Raw genomic sequence first — 18178 nt, 5'->3', positions numbered from 1 at the left:
TTTTCAGACTATTATTTTTGTTATTTTAATTCCTATTTAAAAAATACCCCCCTATTGACATTTTCCCAGATATTTGTACTTTCAACCCACATGACCCTCAAATATTTGCCGCCATTTCACAGTTGCAATAATTCTGTTAATTCCGTAAAATAACTATTCAACTACATAAATGGACGAAAAAAACAGATTTAAAATTTTAGAATTGAAATTTTGATATTTTTGGTTTTTTTGAGTTTCAAGTGAATATTTTTTTTCTATCAAATTATTCCATTTTCAATCTTAAACCCCCCGTTTTCATGTAATCTCCTTATTGGGGCTTAGCTTGTTATTGAGAAATTATACAATACTAAGCCCTACACACTAAAGTATGAATCACAAATTCCCCGATTTTTCTTCTAGTGATATCATAGGTGTGCTTTTTTTCCTTGAAATCTGAGAAATTGTTTCTAATTTTAAATACTTTTTTGGAATAGACGGATCCTTATAATTAGAACCTTCACCAGAATTCTTAGAATCATCTATTTGAGATCTTATTTCTGTTAGCACAGATTTTGAGTTCCATATACTATCATAAAAATCAATAAATTCATTATATTGTACATTATTTAATATATCTATTTTTCTTTGTCTTATATCGAATATATATGATCTTTCATTGATTTCATGCAGATAAGTCTTATACTCATCAAAAATACTTTTTGGATTTGATAAAAGGGCTTGAACTGTGGAATCCTTTAGTTTTATAAACATTTCCTCATTTAATTTATATTTTAATTCTACTTTTGTTTTTTTAATATGAAACTCTAAAAGCCTTTCTAGAGTTAAAGCATTGGTATACTCAGATGACTGTAAATAGTATCCAATAATAATTGCAGGAGAGGAAAATACTTGTGTAGCTCTTACAACATAGGCTAATTGTTGATTGGTTCTGAGATCAGCAAAAGCTTCACTTGATATAAAAGGTAAAATTAAGTCACAAAGGACTTGCTTTCTTAAATTATACTCTCCAAGAAAAAAACTCAACATCCAGCATCCATTCTTATCAGTACAATTTGGAATATATTTTAACGTATAGATATCTTCTTTCAAATCAACAATTGAAAATTTTTCTACTCTTATTCCGCATGATTTTGTCTCGTTTCTAAAAGAGCTTTGAAAATCTATTAAGTTCTTCCAATGCTGTATTGAAATACTCTTGGCATTTGATTCTGAGAAATTCCCCATAATTAATCCCTCAAGTCTGCAGTTAGACAAAAAATGTTGTCTTATAATGCAAAACAATTCAAAAGTAAATAATTCTAAAACATTTAATTTCTCTTGATGATTAAAGAAAAAAGGAGATAGAGACTCTGAGATGCATTCTAATGAAAACGAAATCAAATTTGGTTTGATTATCTTATTTTTCCAGTCCTTGCTTAGAATTAATATGGTTTCATCATAATATTTTCTAACTTCTGTTTCATTGTACAATTTCTCAAACATTGTTGAAACCAAATAGTTTAGTTTGTGAGAAAGTCCAAGTCCTTGTAATACAAATACATTTGTCCTAGCATTGAAATTAATTGTGTAAGATAAACTTGCTGCTAGTATGTCTGAGGAAAGTTCATGCAAACTTCTATACATGATTTCATTCAATATTTCACCAAACACTTGGAAAATTAATTCATTAGAAAGATTTGAAAAATTCTCAAAAGATGAGTTTTCTGTGAATTCTAGAATTTTCTCAGCAACTAATCTCATATTGATTAATGAATGAGGAGAATTAAAAGTTGTGTCCGGTTTAAACCAAATATTCAAAGGATGAGTATTATTATTGTAACGATCTGTCCTACCTTGAGTTTTGAGTTCATCAAAATTTAAAAGCTCTGGGATTCTTGAGAAATCATTATTACATTCTTCTTGTGGATTTACTATTGAAAAATTTGTAGATACAAATTGATTCGGTTTTGGTAAAATTAGTCCAAGTTTCAAGGCTTTTTCTGGTGAAGAGGAGTTAATTATCGAAAATAAATTTTCATTTAGATCTGAAACGTTATATTTTGTCCCATAATAATGTTCAACAATAAAGTTTTCTTGACTTCTTTTATACTCTTCCTCAATTGCTTGTGAAGATAGTAAGATAAAGTAATTTTCACTATTTAAATACTCTAAAATAGAGAATACGTCATCTTGTGAAAATTTCTTCACAACCCAACCAGAAGAAAGGATTTCCTCAAATTTACATTTGTATTTAAGGTACTTTGCTGGTAACAAAAACAAATCACGAATTGAGAATTTTGGTTGGTAGGTAAATCCTGCTTTGGTAATCGCAATAAACTCATCAACTAGCTCTGGAACAATAGGAGTTGACTTAAATAGTGCCAGAAAGTTAAAAATGATTTCCAACACCTGTCCAATATTATTGTAGCCGTCATCAGTTAGAATAACTCCAAACTGAGCTAACGCACATGGATCTTCATTGGTAATTGCAAAAGAAGCACCGGTAGCAAGCTTTTTAGCTCTCAAGATCGAAGATATTCCTCCTTCAGCTTTATGTCCAATAATATGGGTAATATAAGCAGGAGCACAGCTGTCATTATATTTGTCCAAAGGAGGTAGTGGGAAGTATATTTTTAATCTTTTGTCAGTTTCATAAGGTATTAACTTAATAATTTTTCCAATTGAAGTTTCTCGTGTGTAAGGAGGAGTTTCCATGAAAATCTTTGTATAATCAAAACAATTAACCTGGTGATTTGGAATTTTTGAAAAATATTTAATGGTATACTTTTCCAATGTATCCAAATCTTCTTTTCCATAAAGTAAGACTGACATGATATTACTGCTGTAATAGGAGGAATAGAACTTTAAAAGCTCAGAGTGCAGATTAATCCCTAGTTCTTTAGGCTTAATTTCCAAAGTTTCTTTATTTCCTGTAGTAAAACAATTTAAAGGATGCGATTTGTTTGCCAACTGAGCAAGTAAATGAAATCTAACTCTTTCATCACTATGATATTTAAGATGGAACTCATTTTCAATTGCAGAGACTTCTTTTTCAGTCATATCCTTGCAGAACAATGGTTCTGTAAAGAATGACGAAAATCTATCTAATGCTTCATTAAAGGCATTATTCTTTATTTCAAAGTAATATGTTGTAGTTGATCTTGTAGTAGACCCCTGCCTCTTGCCTCCGTGGTTTGAAATAAATTTCTGGTATTCATCCACATTCGGATATTTTTTTGTCCCACAAAATAACATATGCTCCAGAAAGTGAGCCAGCCCATTTAAATTCTTAGGAGAATACATAGCTCCAATGTAAACTGTAAGACAACATCCACTTGTTTTAGTTTCTTTATCTGATACTAAAAAGGCTGTTAGACCATTTTTCAACTCTAAGGCTCTGTATTTTCTATCCTCGCATTCTGGAAGTAATATATTATCCACTTTTTGAACTAATTCCTGAGAATTGTAATTCATTTTCTCTTAAGGTGATAATCTAAATTTTACAAATATATTTATTTAAGTAATTATCAACACCTGTGAGTGCTTATCAGTAGATCAATCTATTCTTATTTTCAAATGGCATTTTGTTAATAATTTGACCTATTAATTAATAAGACACGTATGGCGCCAACGATCTTTATATGTTTAAATAAATTCACATGCGAATGAACTGCGAAAATGCATGTATAAATTAGAAATTTTAAAAAGGCAAACAGATATAAATAAAAGTAAGCATTATGAGTATCTAATTGCTATTTAGCGTTCGGGAGCAGTATAGCCTTTAATCTATACTAACTTTAGCTGGAACCATGGATGTAATAAGACATCTTCAAGACTAGACCTATCATTAGGGACTTTGACTAGTATACTACTAAGGAGGTCTCTCAAATCGTGTGAGATATTTGCATTTAGCACATTAGAGTAGCTAGGAATATCAATAGTTTTGTTTTTGTCACATAGGTTCAACTGAAACTCTATAGGAGATTTTTTTGTGAATATATCAAAATAAGGCGGATAGCCAAAAACTAGAGTGTGCAATAGACAGCCGAGAGCCCAAACCTCTCTCTTTTCCGCAGAATAACCCATATAGTTCTCATCATTGCAATAACAAAGTGAATATGTAAATGCTTCAGGAGGTAGCATTGTATGAGTCCCATATGCATCTCTAAGCATTCCATTATCATTTAGAATCTGAGATTCTCCAAAATCAATTAGTATAGGATGTATCTTATTTGATTTTGAGTCGTCTGATTCAGTGCATATGTTTTCAATCTTTATATCCTTATGGACAATATTTAACTCTTTTAAGAGAAATAAAACAGATTTTACAACATCCTCGAATATGTGAGCAATAGATATCTCATCACTAAAGACAGAAGATAGATACATAGGATTTGGAACCCATCTATGACTTTGTGTAAAATTCATCAATGGTTGCCCCAGCCTAGGGAAAATCAGGCCGATAAATTGGTCCTGAGAAGTAAAAACTTGGGATTTCTGATCAAACTTTACGCCAAAAATGTGAATTAGTTGCACAAAATAAGCTTTCATATCTTTAACCATTTTAAATGTACTTTCCTCCGATTGGGAGGACTCAGAACAATCACTATGACCACCTATTATCGTTTCAAAAACCCATTCCTGCCTTTCTTTGCAGTAATATTCTGATGTCATGCATATTCCTAGCTTTCTTTGAATCAAGTAATGTATCTTTACGCAATACAAAACTCTGTCATCTAACGATGTTTCCAAGTAGTCACAATCTGTACCTTCATACTTATCAAAAACATGTTTTATCTGCGCGGCACAACCATCCAAATCGTCAGGTGTAAATAATTTAAGCACAACCTCCTGGCTCTTGTATTTCGCATTAAATATTCTTTTTGAAAGTTTTTCCTTAATTTCCAATGTATCTGGGAGTTTCATCTTCTTAGTTATTTTCTTGTTGACGTATTTCCGATAAGTTTAGCATTTTAATATTAAACTGATCATTAGAACCTCAAACATATCAAACACTGAATAATTCTCCAAACCATTCAATAAATATCTCAAAACTAAATGTTTGGTCAAAATGTTGCACTTTTTTATTCTAAACACTTTTTATTTAGAAAAACATTTCCCACACAATGCTATTTTCCCCAATATTAATATAATTTTTTCAGGTTAGGCGGGAAACAATGAGCCCTTCAAATAATCATTTAAGACATCATGTCTCATACTTGAAAATGAACCAATGGGAGCCAAAACAGGGGGGAGCTGGAAGAAGTTTGGGAAGTGGAAATACATTTTTTCTTGTTTTTTAGAAAGAGGGTAAATTGTGTGGTCAGTTATACAGAATAATTTAAAATTGTTGGTCAAGAAAAAAGAATAGGAAGCAATGGTAAGTTCGAGTATAGAAATTGGCCAATAATAAGGTGAATGAGATAAACTGGCTCATTTACCTTTATTATTTTTAGTTTGAGCTATTAAAAATTGACCAATTTCTCCTAATTTTATTTTCACTAATTAATTCATAATTGCTTTTAGTTCCAATTAAGACCAGGAATCACAAATTTATTAAAAGATGGAAGTAGGGCATTTTCTGGCTTGGATGAGGCCGTATTGAGAAACATTGAAGCTTGCGTGAATTTAAGTGAGATGACTCAAACATCATATGGCCCAAATAGCATGAATAAGTTAATTGTTAATCATCTCGGAAAACAGTTCATTACTAGTGACTTAACGACAATTATAGAAGAACTAGATATTCAGCATCCAGCAGCAAATATGGTGGTAATGGCATGTAAGAGACAAGCTGAAGAATACGGTGATGCAACCAATACGGTTTTAATTTTTGCAGGAGAATTGTTGAGGAATGCTGCAAAACTTCTCAATGATAATGGTTTGCATCCTTCAGATATTGTAGCGGGATATGAGATAGCTCTAGAAAGATCATTATCTTTACTAAATGGGATGGTAGCACATAGAGTTGCTAACTTTAAAAATGTTGAGGATTTATCTGGAATAGTGAGATCATTGATTTTAACAAAGAATATAGGATATTCCGATTTAATCACAAGGTTGACATGCGAAGCTATTACAAGCATAATGCCAGATGAAGATAAATTAAAAGAATTTAACATTGACAATGTGAGAATCGTTAAGCTTTTGGGAGGATCCCCAATGCAATCATTTACAATAAATGGCATGATGGTTAACAGAGAACCTGGAGGTACAATTAGAAATTTGGAAAGAGTCTCTAATGTTATGGTTTTAGGATGCGGATTAGAGATGACCGGGACAGAGGCTAAGGGAACAGTTGTTTTGAATAATGCTCAAGAGCTTTTGGATTTTACTAGAGGCGAGGAATCTCTGGTTGAGAATTTGATTAAAGATATCAAACAAACCGGTAAGATTGATGCCATTATCGCAGGCGGCCCAATTTCAGATATTGCACAACACTTTTGTAACAAGTACGATATATTAACTCTAAGAATAACTTCCAAATGGGAACTAAGACGCATTTGCCGAAGTATTGGAGCCGTTGCAATGGTTAGATTAGGGGTTCCTCTCCCAGAGGAAGTTGGAAAGGCCAGTTCTATAAGAGTTGAAGAAATTGGGTCAAAGAAGGTGACTGTAATTAATGCTCTTAACACCAAAGTTAGCTCAGTTATTCTCAGAGGTGCCACTCAGGGAATGTTGGATGAAATGGAAAGGGCTATTGCAAATTCTGTCTCTGTTGTTAAATCATCTACAAAAGATAATCGATTTGTAGCTGGTGCTGGAGCTACCTTTGCTGAACTCTCTAGATGCTTGAGAACATATGACAAATCTAAAAGCGAATGCCAACAGAACTCCGCCGATGTACCTGTTCCTGGAATGGAAGAGTACGCAGTAAATATGTTTGCTGAAGCTTTGGACGTTTTTCCAAGACTCTTAGCAGAGAATTCTGGACTGAATTCTACAGATCTTTTGGCATCACTCCATGCAGTACATCAGCAGGGTTCCCAACCACATAAAGGAATAAATGTCTTCTGTCGTTCTGAAACCTCTCCAATTATTGACTGTATCTCAAATACCGAACAGGGGGTAGGATTGATTGTTGACCATCTAGGTACACTTTGCTCTGCATTAAAATTAGCAACAGACTCAGCAGTTACTATTCTTAAGATAGATGAGATCATTATGGCAAAACCTGCTGGAGGTCCAAAGCCTCGTTCTCAAAACGATGACATGGACTAGAGAGTTGATAGGAAGATGAACTTGGAAAGTAATAGAGGAGCCACCATTCTATAAGAATAGTAAGGGAAGTTTAAAAATCACTTAAAATAGAAAGTTTCTTGCTATTGCTTATATTGCTTTAGCTTACATCCTCTTACTATTCGCTTCCTATTTCATCTGAGTTATTTGATTGAAAATTACATCAGCTTCATAATTAGATTATTTCCACTTATTAATTCGTAATATATTATTTATTAATTTAATATTTCTTTTTATTTTTTTGTTTTAAAAGTATTTAATCATCGCACACTTATTAGTATGGTTATATTTCATCTTTTTTATTAGTGGTCTTTTTTTTCCAATTTGTTTCTGAATTTTTACATTTGTTAAGACATCATTTTTAGTACAAGCACAAATCGTATAACTTCTAATTTTTTTTCTTGAAAAATAAGGTATTTAACTAATTTGTGCACTTGAATTTTTTTGTTTTAATAGACCACGTAATTAGTTTTGTCCACATGCAATTATTTTTTACTAAAAATTTGCGTAAATGCAGATGCAGTGACAATACCGGTACTACGATAGTTTTGGCGGGCAACTTAATATTTGAGGGTAATTTAAAAAAATTAATCAATTAATTAGGAAATATTGCCTGGAAAAAGCTTATAGAGCATGCAAGAACAGAATCCATAATATGCGACATCAGCGTCGTTTATCTCACTCTAAGAAGGGTGAAAGAGAGCAGTTTAAACACCATTTACTTCCTTATCCCGGAAAAGCAACTAGAACAACACAGGGTAAGAAATGTGAGAGTTTCCCAGAATTCCTATTTTGTATTCCTATAAAGCCTGCTTCAAATATACTAGGCTGTGAGCTTGACATATTTGTTAGGCTTGTCTCCGTAATTTCGATATGCATTTGGTTAGGCTTGTTGGCATTTGAGGGATTTTATTTATATACAGAAGTAATTGGAACTCAAACAGTTCTTTTTGTTGCCATTATGATGATATTGGGGCTATTTTTGGTATTATTTGGTATATTTTGCGGTGTGCTTGGTTATATTGGATGCACAATTTCAAATTCTCGATGCATATATTTCTTTTTCTTACATTTGAATTTTCAACTAATAGTAAACGTTTATGCTTTGATTGCTTCCGTTATCCGTGGATATATTATTTACTCTTGTGTTTATTTACTTTCTATATTATTCATTTGCTTTTTTCTTTACCCTTCCTGGTCATTATATGTGCACATCAAGATTAATGGAATTCCTCCTAACGTTTACAAGCATTATGGATTGTTGAATGACGTGCTTTCTAAGGTTGAACAAAGGAATGAGAGAAAGTCAAATTTAGAAGAATCAGAGTCTTTAGTCGAAAATGTGTGTTCAAGCATTTCTAATGGGCCAGGTATAACTACTTCTATACAAATTAATAGTCATATCTTTCAGAAAAAAGAACAAAATCGTATAACAATGCTAAAAAAACAAAGTAGTACTAAGACTAGCGGTAATGTTATTCACAATAATAATTCAGAAGATTATACTGATAAATTGTCGCATACCGCAGTAAAGTTTTCTGATGAAAATGATGTTAGTTTAGGTACTTGTACTAAAAAGTCAACAGGACAAGTACTGGATATTCAAACATTGGATTCTTCTCAGCCGTCATCAAATATGAATAGCCTCACCCAACCTTACATCTCCGATGTTTCGTATAAACTTCGAAGTGAAGCAAAGATTTTCCTTAATTGGTCCAAACCTACCATATCTGTAAATAGAAACATCGCAACATCTTCAAATACAGACTGTTCGAATAGAAATTCTGGTACATCTGAATATAATAAGTTACAAACATCAAACCAGAACAACCAGCCCAAATTTACTCGTTCGGATGTATATAATGGGTATTGATATGATCTGTTATTTATAAATATTTGGATTTCATATATACTAAATGTTATAGCTAATGCTAATAAATACTAGGGAAACTGTTGTTTATATCATCTACCTTGCTATATATATTAATATTTAAAGTCCCAATACTTACTAATACCGTATTATTTTTACCTTTCATTTATTTATCCCTCTTTTTTTCAAAATGATTATTAATCCTGATTAACGTTGTAATAGTAATTTACATTCGCTAATTCCCACAAATACGTAATTAGGCGCCACAATCTTGCAGAATTAAATTGACCGGATTTAACAAAAACAAAGCAACCAATACTAAATAGGCAAATTAGTAGGATTCCGACCTAGTGCATATTTGTATTACCGCTTCTAATAAAATGAGTTCTGGTTATGAGATATTAAAGAATTCGCCGGGATTCATAGGAATGGTATCTTTTACAAAAACAGGCCTTCCAATTCAAGGTAAATCATATACTTCCTACCGATAATTCAATCAATAACCTTAAATATTCTTCAGAATATGGGTCTAGGCACATTAAACATGAAGTTTCAGAGTTTTGCTCTACTATCACACAAATTAGAAGTTCCTTGTCAAGCTCAATTTTGAGCGAGAATATTTCAATAACTATTGAAACAACAAAAAAGTAAGTTAATTCACTTAATACACACACACGTTTAACTTAAATTCTCATTTTCAACTTTTAAATTTAGAAAAATAATTGCAGTAGAGTCAAATGATATCATCTTAATTTTATATAAAAACAATGACTCCAAAGCATCAATGGGGAACAATTATTTGGATGCAGATACTCAGAGCTAAAATCTTACTTAAACCTTGCTCACAAACAAGTGACTATATATATTTCTGTTTAAATTCTAGTTAATTATTATTCTCACTTTAATAATCTTGCCTTCCCCCCTCATTAAATTAATTTAGAGACGAAAAAGTAGTTTGGCGCGCAATTGCCATTAAGTCATACATGAAAACTGCTCAAGTAATTATTAGTTACGTATTGAAAGAGTTAAGAAAAAGCAGGCAAGGAGAGAGAGGTTGTAGAGGGAACAGGAGGACAACTTTTTCGGTGGTTTACAATCTGAATAAACTTGTTTAGGAGAAATTTCACTTGGAGATGATTACTAAAAGGAAAAGAGAGGAAAATGAACCAAAAAAATGTTCTATTCCCTCAAAGATTGAGGGTTTGCCGTTAGAATCACAGGAATTGACTAAATACCATGTGGCTCAGCTCCAAGAGTCGAATAAGCAGTACAAGCGTAGAATTGAGGAGTTGGAGACTAAGATATCTAAAATGATTCCAACTTTTGAAAAGATTCAAAATGAAGGGAAGACCGAGGAAGAAAATTTATCAAGAAAGTTTGAGTATCTAATAGAGCAAAAAGATGATGAGATTTTGTCTTTAAGGAACGAAAATCAACGTTTGAGTATGCAAAATGTCTTTAAAAGATTCTATTTATCAGGAAGTTTAGGCTCGAATACGAACTCAACTAGTATATCTAGCAATAGTAATCAAGCCAATAGACAGGGAATTTATTCGAATGAGTCTACAAATGATTGCTCGTTCGAGGTTGATAGAGTTGATATTATTGCAAGTGACAATAAGTCAAAGTTGATTGAAAAAGAAAGGCAGGTTTCCGAATTAGCCAATAAGTGCGAAGAGATTTCTCGCGAAAATTTAGAGTTAAGAAGAAGCTTGACTAAGTGTGTTCCATGTAAAAGCTTTGAAGGCAAAATAGGAGATGGAGAGGATGACAACAAGTTTTGTAAGTGCGTACATAGTATTATAGGTGAGATCTTTGATTTAAGAACTCGACTTAAATCAGAAAAGCTCAAATTCGCTACTTTGCTTGAGAATGAATTACTAAAAGGTATAAAGGACTTTTTGACAAACCAAAAGAGTTGCGAAGAACATAATAAGGTAACAATAAAAGAGTTGGAAGATATTAAATGCAGGTATAATAATTTGAGACAGGAACTCTTTTCCATAGAGAGTGCTAAGAAGACTTTGGATACCAGAGATAGAGAGCAAAAGAAAAAAATCAGGGAACTCGAGCTTGCAAATAGCAAGATGGAGTCAGAGAAAATAAGAGTGGCAGAGTTCATTAAAACTGTCACCCTAAAGATGGAAAAGGGAGAAAAGGAAGAGGTAGTTGAAAACTTGATGAATGAGTACGAGGAGTTAAGTAATGCTTTTGAAGAAAAAAGCTTGGAATGCGACAATTTACGTCAGAAACTCAAAGAAAAAGAGAAGGACTATGATGATTTCAAAGTAGGAATTGATGATATTAGACAAGTTCTCAAAGAGATGGAAACTGTTAAGATTTTATACGAAGAGAAGTTATCTTTGGTTCGAAGAACCAACAAAAATGAGTCACTAAAGGAAGCACTAAACTCTGATAAAGTTCAGCAGAACCAAGAGACCAGAATATCTGAATTCCTCAATAAACATTTATACTTTATTGGCCAGGTAGAGGGAGGTACTCAAGCAGATAATCGAACACAGTTTGGAGACGCTTTCAATGATGTATATAAATCTTTAATCGAGCAAAAGGCCGTATCTGAGAAACTTAAGTTAGATCTTGAGTTTTACAAATCCGAGTGTTGCAAACTTACAGAAAAATTAAAGTCTATTGAAAAGGAGGAGTCAAATTATATTACAACAATTTCAATCCTTAAAAACAGAGTACAATATATTTTGAATAGGGTAAATAAGCTTACCAATTTAGAGATTAACTTTGATAATACAGAGGAAAATGAACATCTTCAGATTGATGATTATGATAAAGAAATTAATACACTCAAATCGGAGAATCAAGAACTTTTAACTTTGATGAAATGTTCCGTATGCCGTGACAAAGTTAAAGACACTGTTATTAATAGATGTGGACACTTATTTTGCAGAGACTGTATTGACAGAAACTTATCATCAAGGAATAGAAAGTGTCCTTTATGCCACATAAATTTTGATAAAAACGATACTGGAAGAATATTCCTTCATTAGAAGAAATAACAAAGATTTCCAGAACTTTTTAATACAACTATGAAATATAAAAATTTATTATTCATTTTTTTCACCTTGCTAACTACTCCTTAGAATTTTGGGGTATTTATACACACAAAGGAGGAATTAAATTAGTTGTAGGAACATCGGTATATTTGAAATACTAATTATGCATCTTAAAAGTTATTAAAGATAGTAACTTAAAAAGAACGTTAGCAGGGACAACTTCGGAGCTGTGATATATATCGTCTATAATATTGCTATTTACGAATTTAAAGATTCTACAGTTTCTTTAGTTTTATTGTTATTTTTAATTTGATTTGTGATATCTGTTAATTTTGTTATTTTTGCATAATTAAATTAGGGTTTGACATTTTGGCGCTCAATCTTGGATGAGTAGAAGAATTAAAAATAAATGTAATAAGGAATAAATCCTAGATTAGAAATAGGAGCTATTATTCATCTAATAAGTAGAAGTTGGAGAACACAAGGCTTTAAGTTGGATGGGAGGATAGATGGGATATGGCGGTGTGAATCAGAAGGCTCTTGAAGCCCGAGAAAGAAAACAGGCAGCAGCTCTGGAAAAGAAGAGAAGAGAGGAGGAGCATGCAGAGAACGAAAGGTGGAGAGATGATGACAAGCACGCTAACAGGAAGATTGAGAGGAGGAGGGAGGCATTAAATAAACAGGAAGAGAAGCAGCAAAAGAAACAGGAATTAAAGAAGTTATATGAGGAGGAGGATTCTAAGACAATTTCAAATAAGTCAAAGACAGCGACAGGAAACAAGCTTACAAAGGCTGAGATAGCAAAGAGAACTTTAATGTTTGCGATGCAGTCTTCTTCAGGTATTTCTCGAAACAAAAGTGAAGAGTCGGGATACAACGATTTACTTGTGGAGAACCCCAATAGAATTGAGAAAGAAATTAGGGTTGAAACAGAGTCCAAGAACATCGAATATATTTCCGCATCGACACTTGATGAGGCTCTTTTAGCTCTTGGAATTGAAGAAAAGCCAAGTGCAGATATGCATCCAGAGAAGAGACAAAAGGCTGCATGGCTGGCTTACGTAGATAATAACCTTCCCATTCTGAAGAATAAGAATCCCACATTAAAGAGATCCCAGCTTCTCCAGATGTTGCAAAAGAGTTGGAAGAAAGCTCCTGAAAACCCTATGAACGAGAACCATAAACTTGGTTGAAAAAAAGGACATTCTCTTTATTATCACACTATTTAGTTAGATTTGAGTAACGTTGGTAAAGTCTAATTTTATGTCAAATACTGCATTTTATGAAAACTGAGAAAAGTAGTGTTCTTCCACTGTTATATTCATTCTACTATTTCTGTTGCTTATGTACTACAGTGGGAGTAAAGGAAAACAGACAGGAAACACTGGGAATATTTTGGGATGCCTTTGGGACTAATTGAATATATATAAAGCATAAGGAAACCAGTCGCTCCCATTTCACTAATAAATTAACCATATTAATTTGCGCCTAATATTTTTGATATATTTTTCCATTCATTTATTTTGTGAACCTCTTTGGCGCAATTCTGAATTAGTGTGCTTAATAGGCGAATTTAAAATAAGTAAGAAAACTGGAATAGAGAATCAGAAGATCATGGAACAGGATTTTTTGAATGGTGAAATTGAGACAGGTACCACAATTGTGGCACTGAAATATAAGGACGGATTGGTTCTAGCAGCAGATGGAAGAACTTCCACTGGACCGATTATTGCCTTTAGAGCAGCAAGGAAAATTACCCAAATTACTGATAAAGTATTTATGTGCCGTTCTGGGTCTGCAGCAGACACCCAAACTATTTCTAGATATGTACGTCGAATTATTCAGGATCATGAGCTTGAGACTGGTGAAGATACAAAAGTGAAGTCTGTGGCTTCTGTTGCCAGATTGATATCATATCAAAATAAGGAACACTTATTAGCAGATATGATAATTGCAGGGATGGATCCAAATGGCGAATTCAAAGTTTTCAGGATTCCATTGGGCGGAACTTTGATTGAAGGTTCATATGCAATATCAGGATCGGGATCAGGCTATATTTACTCTATGTTAGATTCTAAGTACCATTCGGAAATGGAACTTGATGAATGCAAATCTTTTGCTAAGGATTTAGTTTCTCACGCTATGTTCAGAGACTCTTCTTCTGGTGGTATTATCAGAATTATAGTCATTAACAAGAGCGGAGTAGAGGAATTTGTAGTTCCTGGAGAGGACGTTCCTAACTTATAAAATTTTCTACTAATAATTACCTTGATTGGGTTAATAGAGTATTCTATCGCATTCACATTAACGATAGGTAGTATTAAGAAAACACTTTAGTAATCTTAAAAACACAAATAAATCAGAGCAGCTTTATTACCTATTAATTACTGATCTTATTATTCTATTATCTTTTTTTTTACTCGATTGCTTCTTATTATCTGCATGCATGTGCCACTAACATAACATGATAGAATTTTTTGTGTACAAAAAAATGCATGCGAATCGTATTTTGGTGAAATTATGTATTAATCTATTGAAAAGATGATAACATTGAAAAAAATATATTCTTAGATAACAATTATAGCAGAAGTGGTCACAACATTTAATATTTAAGTTTCTGATTAAGGAACGTATAGGATATATAAAGGTAAATTGATATTTTTTTTTCTCTCCTGCCTACCAAATTTAACAATCAAAAGGCAAAAAGAAAGGAAATATAAAGGTTTGATTTCTTATTGAATATTTATAAGAAAAGCCAATACTGAAAAAAAATTCGTTAGTTTAATTAGTTTTTTAGAACCAAAAAATACTTCTATTTAAAAGAGGAAAAAAAAATGAGAAAAACTAATAGATGGGAGGGTATCATGCTTTTTTTGATTTTACACGTAATAGTAAAATTTGAACAGGTAATAGGGGAAATAACTAATGTATTAAATTTCCAGGCGGATATTGTTGTGCCATTGACAACAGGAGGTGATCTTCCACCAGATAACAACTACGATGTATATAGGCGTATTTGGAGAGTTTCTCAGAGTGAAATTGAAGATTTGGAAAGTAAATCATTGGGTTTCTTCAAGGAAATGACTGATATCGATATTGTAGGACTTCCGGCATGTTCCTTGGGCACCACATTTAATGGGTTTGGCGGAGGGGTGTTATCGATCATTCCAGCATTTAAATCTCAATTTAAGGCAGTTGAGACACCAGAGAGGCCACAATTATCAGGTCTTTGCTTATTGAGATCAATGGATGGGGTTGCATATATATATGACCAGGGCACACAGTTAAGAGTTGCATCAATTTACCACGTAAGAAATTTGGATATTATTGGTTATAAGTTAGTTCAATCATTAAAGCCTCAGCATGAGGCAACCGAAAGCCCTCTTCCACTTTTTGATACAGCATTTGTATTGAATGTTTTAGAAAATGGTTATTTGCCCTGCTCAAAGTTCCAAGGATCTTGTATTAAAGGAGATCGGTTGTTATATGGCTGGTATACCATTAGAGACATTTACAATAAAGGGGAATGGGGAATCATTCATTATGAGAGTAGAGGACCACAGAATATTCTTAGAGAGTTTACACCTTTGTCATTTAACTTGAACTCACCTGTTTGGGGTAAAGGATATTCTAACGGATTCGTAAGCAGAAGATTTGTCAATAACGATTATGTTCAGCCTTGTCACGAAAGTGCATGCCCATACAGAATGTCAAAAATGTTTGATACAGTATCCGTTTCATTCAGAAACATACTAACTTTCATTACTGCTTAAGGTAGTTAAAAAGAAGAAAATAAGTGGTAATAATAATAGACTAGTATAGTATATCTAGTATATTCTCTTAAATTATTGTTTTCCTGCAAATTTATTCGAGTATATCATTTCACAAACTAAAGGAAGTGGCAAGTCTGCCACTGGAATAATCTTCTTATTACTATGTAAAGAATCTATTTCATTGTTTAAGTGGACTAAATCCAAAGTAACATCCTCACTTTTGAAAGTATTCCTAATTACAGCACTTTTTGGATCATCATAGAGTTCATACTTTTTCTCGTGGTCGCTTCTGCCTCCTTCGGTAATTTTTTCACCAGGATTTCCATTTACCAATTTATAGATTTTCAAAGTGGATTTGCAAATTGACTTTATTTGTTCTAAATCCTCAAATTTATAAAGAAACGATAAGTCTATGTATCTTGTTGATTCATCCATAATCAGGTCAAATGAATTTGTTGGTCTGACATTCAGAATTGATACACAATTATATGCTATAATTGACATAAATACTAAAAACAATAAGTATATTGGAACGGTAATCCCCCACATTCTATCTGGGTAATATGTAATGTTGATTTGATTTAAGTACTCATCAGGTATAAACATCCAACACAAATAGACAACTAAATTAAAACGGTAATTAATAGTATTTAAATATTTAATTTTCTCAAATTAGCATTTTCAAATCTCAAATCCATATTATTATGAATCCACTTTCCTTTTGCAATTGCCAATAATAAGTAGTTGAAAATGCATGGAAAGCTCAATAATTAGGATTCTAGTTCAATCCTCTCAAATGCTAAGACAAAAAAAAACTTACCCAGAGAAATCCAACTTAATATCCAGCTTACAAAACTTGACACATCGGCTGCTGGCACTGTTATACTCATACCTAAAAAGTATGTCTTCTAATTGAAACGAGTTTGCTGTACTCCCTCTAAAGTTAATAGCAATTAAACCAAGTTAAATGCCATTATATTCTTTTAATTTTATTTTTTTTGATTCAGGATTAAATAGGAATTTAGCTTGAGCAAAAATACATGAACTTTTGGCGGGAAGAAGTCGTCCATATTCTCAGACAATAAAAAAAGTGTAATTAAAGAAGCAAAGTAAATATATGCTTATAGCAGGACTTGTTTGTAAAGATGGAGCTGGAGTTTGTGGGGCCGAGTAACCTGACTAATCCGGTTGGAATAAATCAGCTAAATAGCGTTAATCACAAGAATGCCATGATGAATGAAGATGTAGCAGGTACACCGATTATAGCAAACATACTAAACTCCGCAACTCATCCTGCAATTTGTCTTTTCCAAGTTTTGTTTAAGGTGCTTGCATTTTTATCTTTCATTTTTGGGCCATTTTTTTTCAAATTTTTTTCGAATAATAGCTTCATTTTAACTTTTTTCCTTACAACTACATTACTTTCTTTGGACTTCTGGACTGTAAAGAATGTAACAGGGAGAATTCTGGTCGGAATGAGATGGTGGTACGAGATTTCTAAGGATGGTGAGACTGTTTGGATGTTTGAAAATTGTAATGAATCTAAAAATACGAATACCAACCTTTCATCAAACACTGACAAATCCGTCTTTTGGATTACAACATATGCATGGGCTTTACTTTGGATTGTTATTATAGTATTTCAATTTCTATCACTAAAATTTCAGTGGATCTCACTTTCAGTAATAGCCATCACACTTTCATTCTCAAACCTAGTTGGATATACAAAGTGTATCCGTTCATCCAGAAGTATTCAAAAGGATTGGATTACCAATTTTGCAGTCAAGGCGATTATGAGCAATGCACAAAACATGGTTTAGTTCCTGCCATCATCCTCAACGCGAAATGATACATCATTATATTTAAAAAAAGATTTCTAACTAGGCAGAGTAGCACACATCAAAGATGAGAGCTAAGTGAGCCTTATAATCGTAACGATATATTCACTTCCACTCTACCACTTTAATATATAATTATGAATCTACTAGCAGAGGCTGTATACAAAGGCAGTGGCCTCAAAATGACGGGGAATCCCTTGAATAGGCCGGATTTGGGATACTCAAAGTACAAATTACATAGTCACAACAATGAAAATAAGATTAAAAGTAATAGAGGAAATTTCCCTTAGTACAGAATTTCCTCAATTCATTCGGAGCTAAATTTAATGTAACAAGTAGTTATTAGGTTAAAGAATAAGTGGCGCCGAATTTTATAAATAATAGAAAAAAAAATGAGTAGGGTTAGTAAATTGATTTACAAAAAAAATTTAACAATGGCAATTGTTTACCCAT

General features: G+C 32.7%; 11 protein-coding genes across 11 annotated transcripts; 8 read left to right on the top strand and 3 right to left on the bottom strand.

The window, feature by feature from the left end:
* Nucleotides 1-372: 372 nt before the first annotated feature.
* ELE39_003714 (peptidase insulinase-like peptidase) lies at nt 373-3453 on the bottom strand (the record flags this gene model as incomplete). Its single annotated transcript, XM_067346859.1, has 1 exon — nt 373-3453. One exon carries the CDS (start codon nt 3451-3453, stop codon nt 373-375), a length of 3081 nt encoding a protein of 1026 aa, XP_067199650.1.
* Nucleotides 3454-3765: 312 nt separating this feature from the next.
* ELE39_003713 (kinase) lies at nt 3766-4905 on the bottom strand (the record flags this gene model as incomplete). The annotated part of the gene is made up of 1 exon (XM_067346858.1): nt 3766-4905. The coding sequence occupies one exon, from the start codon at nt 4903-4905 to the stop codon at nt 3766-3768; it is 1140 nt and encodes a 379-aa protein (XP_067199649.1).
* Nucleotides 4906-5356: 451 nt separating this feature from the next.
* Nucleotides 5357-7200, top strand: ELE39_003712 (T complex chaperonin; the record flags this gene model as incomplete). The annotated part of the gene is made up of 2 exons (XM_067346857.1): nt 5357-5359; nt 5506-7200. 2 exons carry the CDS (start codon nt 5357-5359, stop codon nt 7198-7200), a joined length of 1698 nt encoding a protein of 565 aa, XP_067199648.1.
* A 673-nt stretch (nt 7201-7873) lies between these two features.
* On the top strand, nt 7874-9091 carry ELE39_003711 (uncharacterized protein; the record flags this gene model as incomplete). The annotated part of the gene is made up of 1 exon (XM_067346856.1): nt 7874-9091. The coding sequence occupies one exon, from the start codon at nt 7874-7876 to the stop codon at nt 9089-9091; it is 1218 nt and encodes a 405-aa protein (XP_067199647.1).
* Nucleotides 9092-9468: 377 nt separating this feature from the next.
* On the top strand, nt 9469-9911 carry ELE39_003710 (uncharacterized protein; the record flags this gene model as incomplete). The annotated part of the gene is made up of 3 exons (XM_067346855.1): nt 9469-9553; nt 9609-9735; nt 9803-9911. The coding sequence occupies 3 exons, from the start codon at nt 9469-9471 to the stop codon at nt 9909-9911; spliced, it is 321 nt and encodes a 106-aa protein (XP_067199646.1).
* Nucleotides 9912-10221: 310 nt separating this feature from the next.
* On the top strand, nt 10222-12108 carry ELE39_003709 (zinc finger protein; the record flags this gene model as incomplete). Its single annotated transcript, XM_067346854.1, has 1 exon — nt 10222-12108. One exon carries the CDS (start codon nt 10222-10224, stop codon nt 12106-12108), a length of 1887 nt encoding a protein of 628 aa, XP_067199645.1.
* Nucleotides 12109-12623: 515 nt separating this feature from the next.
* ELE39_003707 (uncharacterized protein) lies at nt 12624-13307 on the top strand (the record flags this gene model as incomplete). Its single annotated transcript, XM_067346852.1, has 1 exon — nt 12624-13307. The coding sequence occupies one exon, from the start codon at nt 12624-12626 to the stop codon at nt 13305-13307; it is 684 nt and encodes a 227-aa protein (XP_067199643.1).
* Nucleotides 13308-13728: 421 nt separating this feature from the next.
* Nucleotides 13729-14361, top strand: ELE39_003706 (Pre3p proteasome regulatory subunit beta type 6; the record flags this gene model as incomplete). The annotated part of the gene is made up of 1 exon (XM_067346851.1): nt 13729-14361. One exon carries the CDS (start codon nt 13729-13731, stop codon nt 14359-14361), a length of 633 nt encoding a protein of 210 aa, XP_067199642.1.
* A 587-nt stretch (nt 14362-14948) lies between these two features.
* ELE39_003705 (uncharacterized protein) lies at nt 14949-15887 on the top strand (the record flags this gene model as incomplete). The annotated part of the gene is made up of 1 exon (XM_067346850.1): nt 14949-15887. The coding sequence occupies one exon, from the start codon at nt 14949-14951 to the stop codon at nt 15885-15887; it is 939 nt and encodes a 312-aa protein (XP_067199641.1).
* Nucleotides 15888-15959: 72 nt separating this feature from the next.
* On the bottom strand, nt 15960-16493 carry ELE39_003704 (phosphatidylinositol N-acetylglucosaminyltransferase subunit PIG-P; the record flags this gene model as incomplete). Its single annotated transcript, XM_067346849.1, has 1 exon — nt 15960-16493. The coding sequence occupies one exon, from the start codon at nt 16491-16493 to the stop codon at nt 15960-15962; it is 534 nt and encodes a 177-aa protein (XP_067199640.1).
* A 539-nt stretch (nt 16494-17032) lies between these two features.
* On the top strand, nt 17033-17707 carry ELE39_003703 (uncharacterized protein; the record flags this gene model as incomplete). The annotated part of the gene is made up of 1 exon (XM_067346848.1): nt 17033-17707. One exon carries the CDS (start codon nt 17033-17035, stop codon nt 17705-17707), a length of 675 nt encoding a protein of 224 aa, XP_067199639.1.
* Nucleotides 17708-18178: the final 471 nt, after the last annotated feature.

Source organism: Cryptosporidium sp. chipmunk genotype I (genome assembly GCF_004936735.1).
Source record: "Cryptosporidium sp. chipmunk genotype I strain 37763 chromosome Unknown contig_8, whole genome shotgun sequence".
NCBI classification, from domain to species: domain Eukaryota; phylum Apicomplexa; class Conoidasida; order Eucoccidiorida; family Cryptosporidiidae; genus Cryptosporidium; species Cryptosporidium sp. chipmunk genotype I.
The sequence above is the reverse complement of the archived record's forward strand: the minus strand, read 5'-3'. Positions and strand labels throughout refer to the sequence as shown.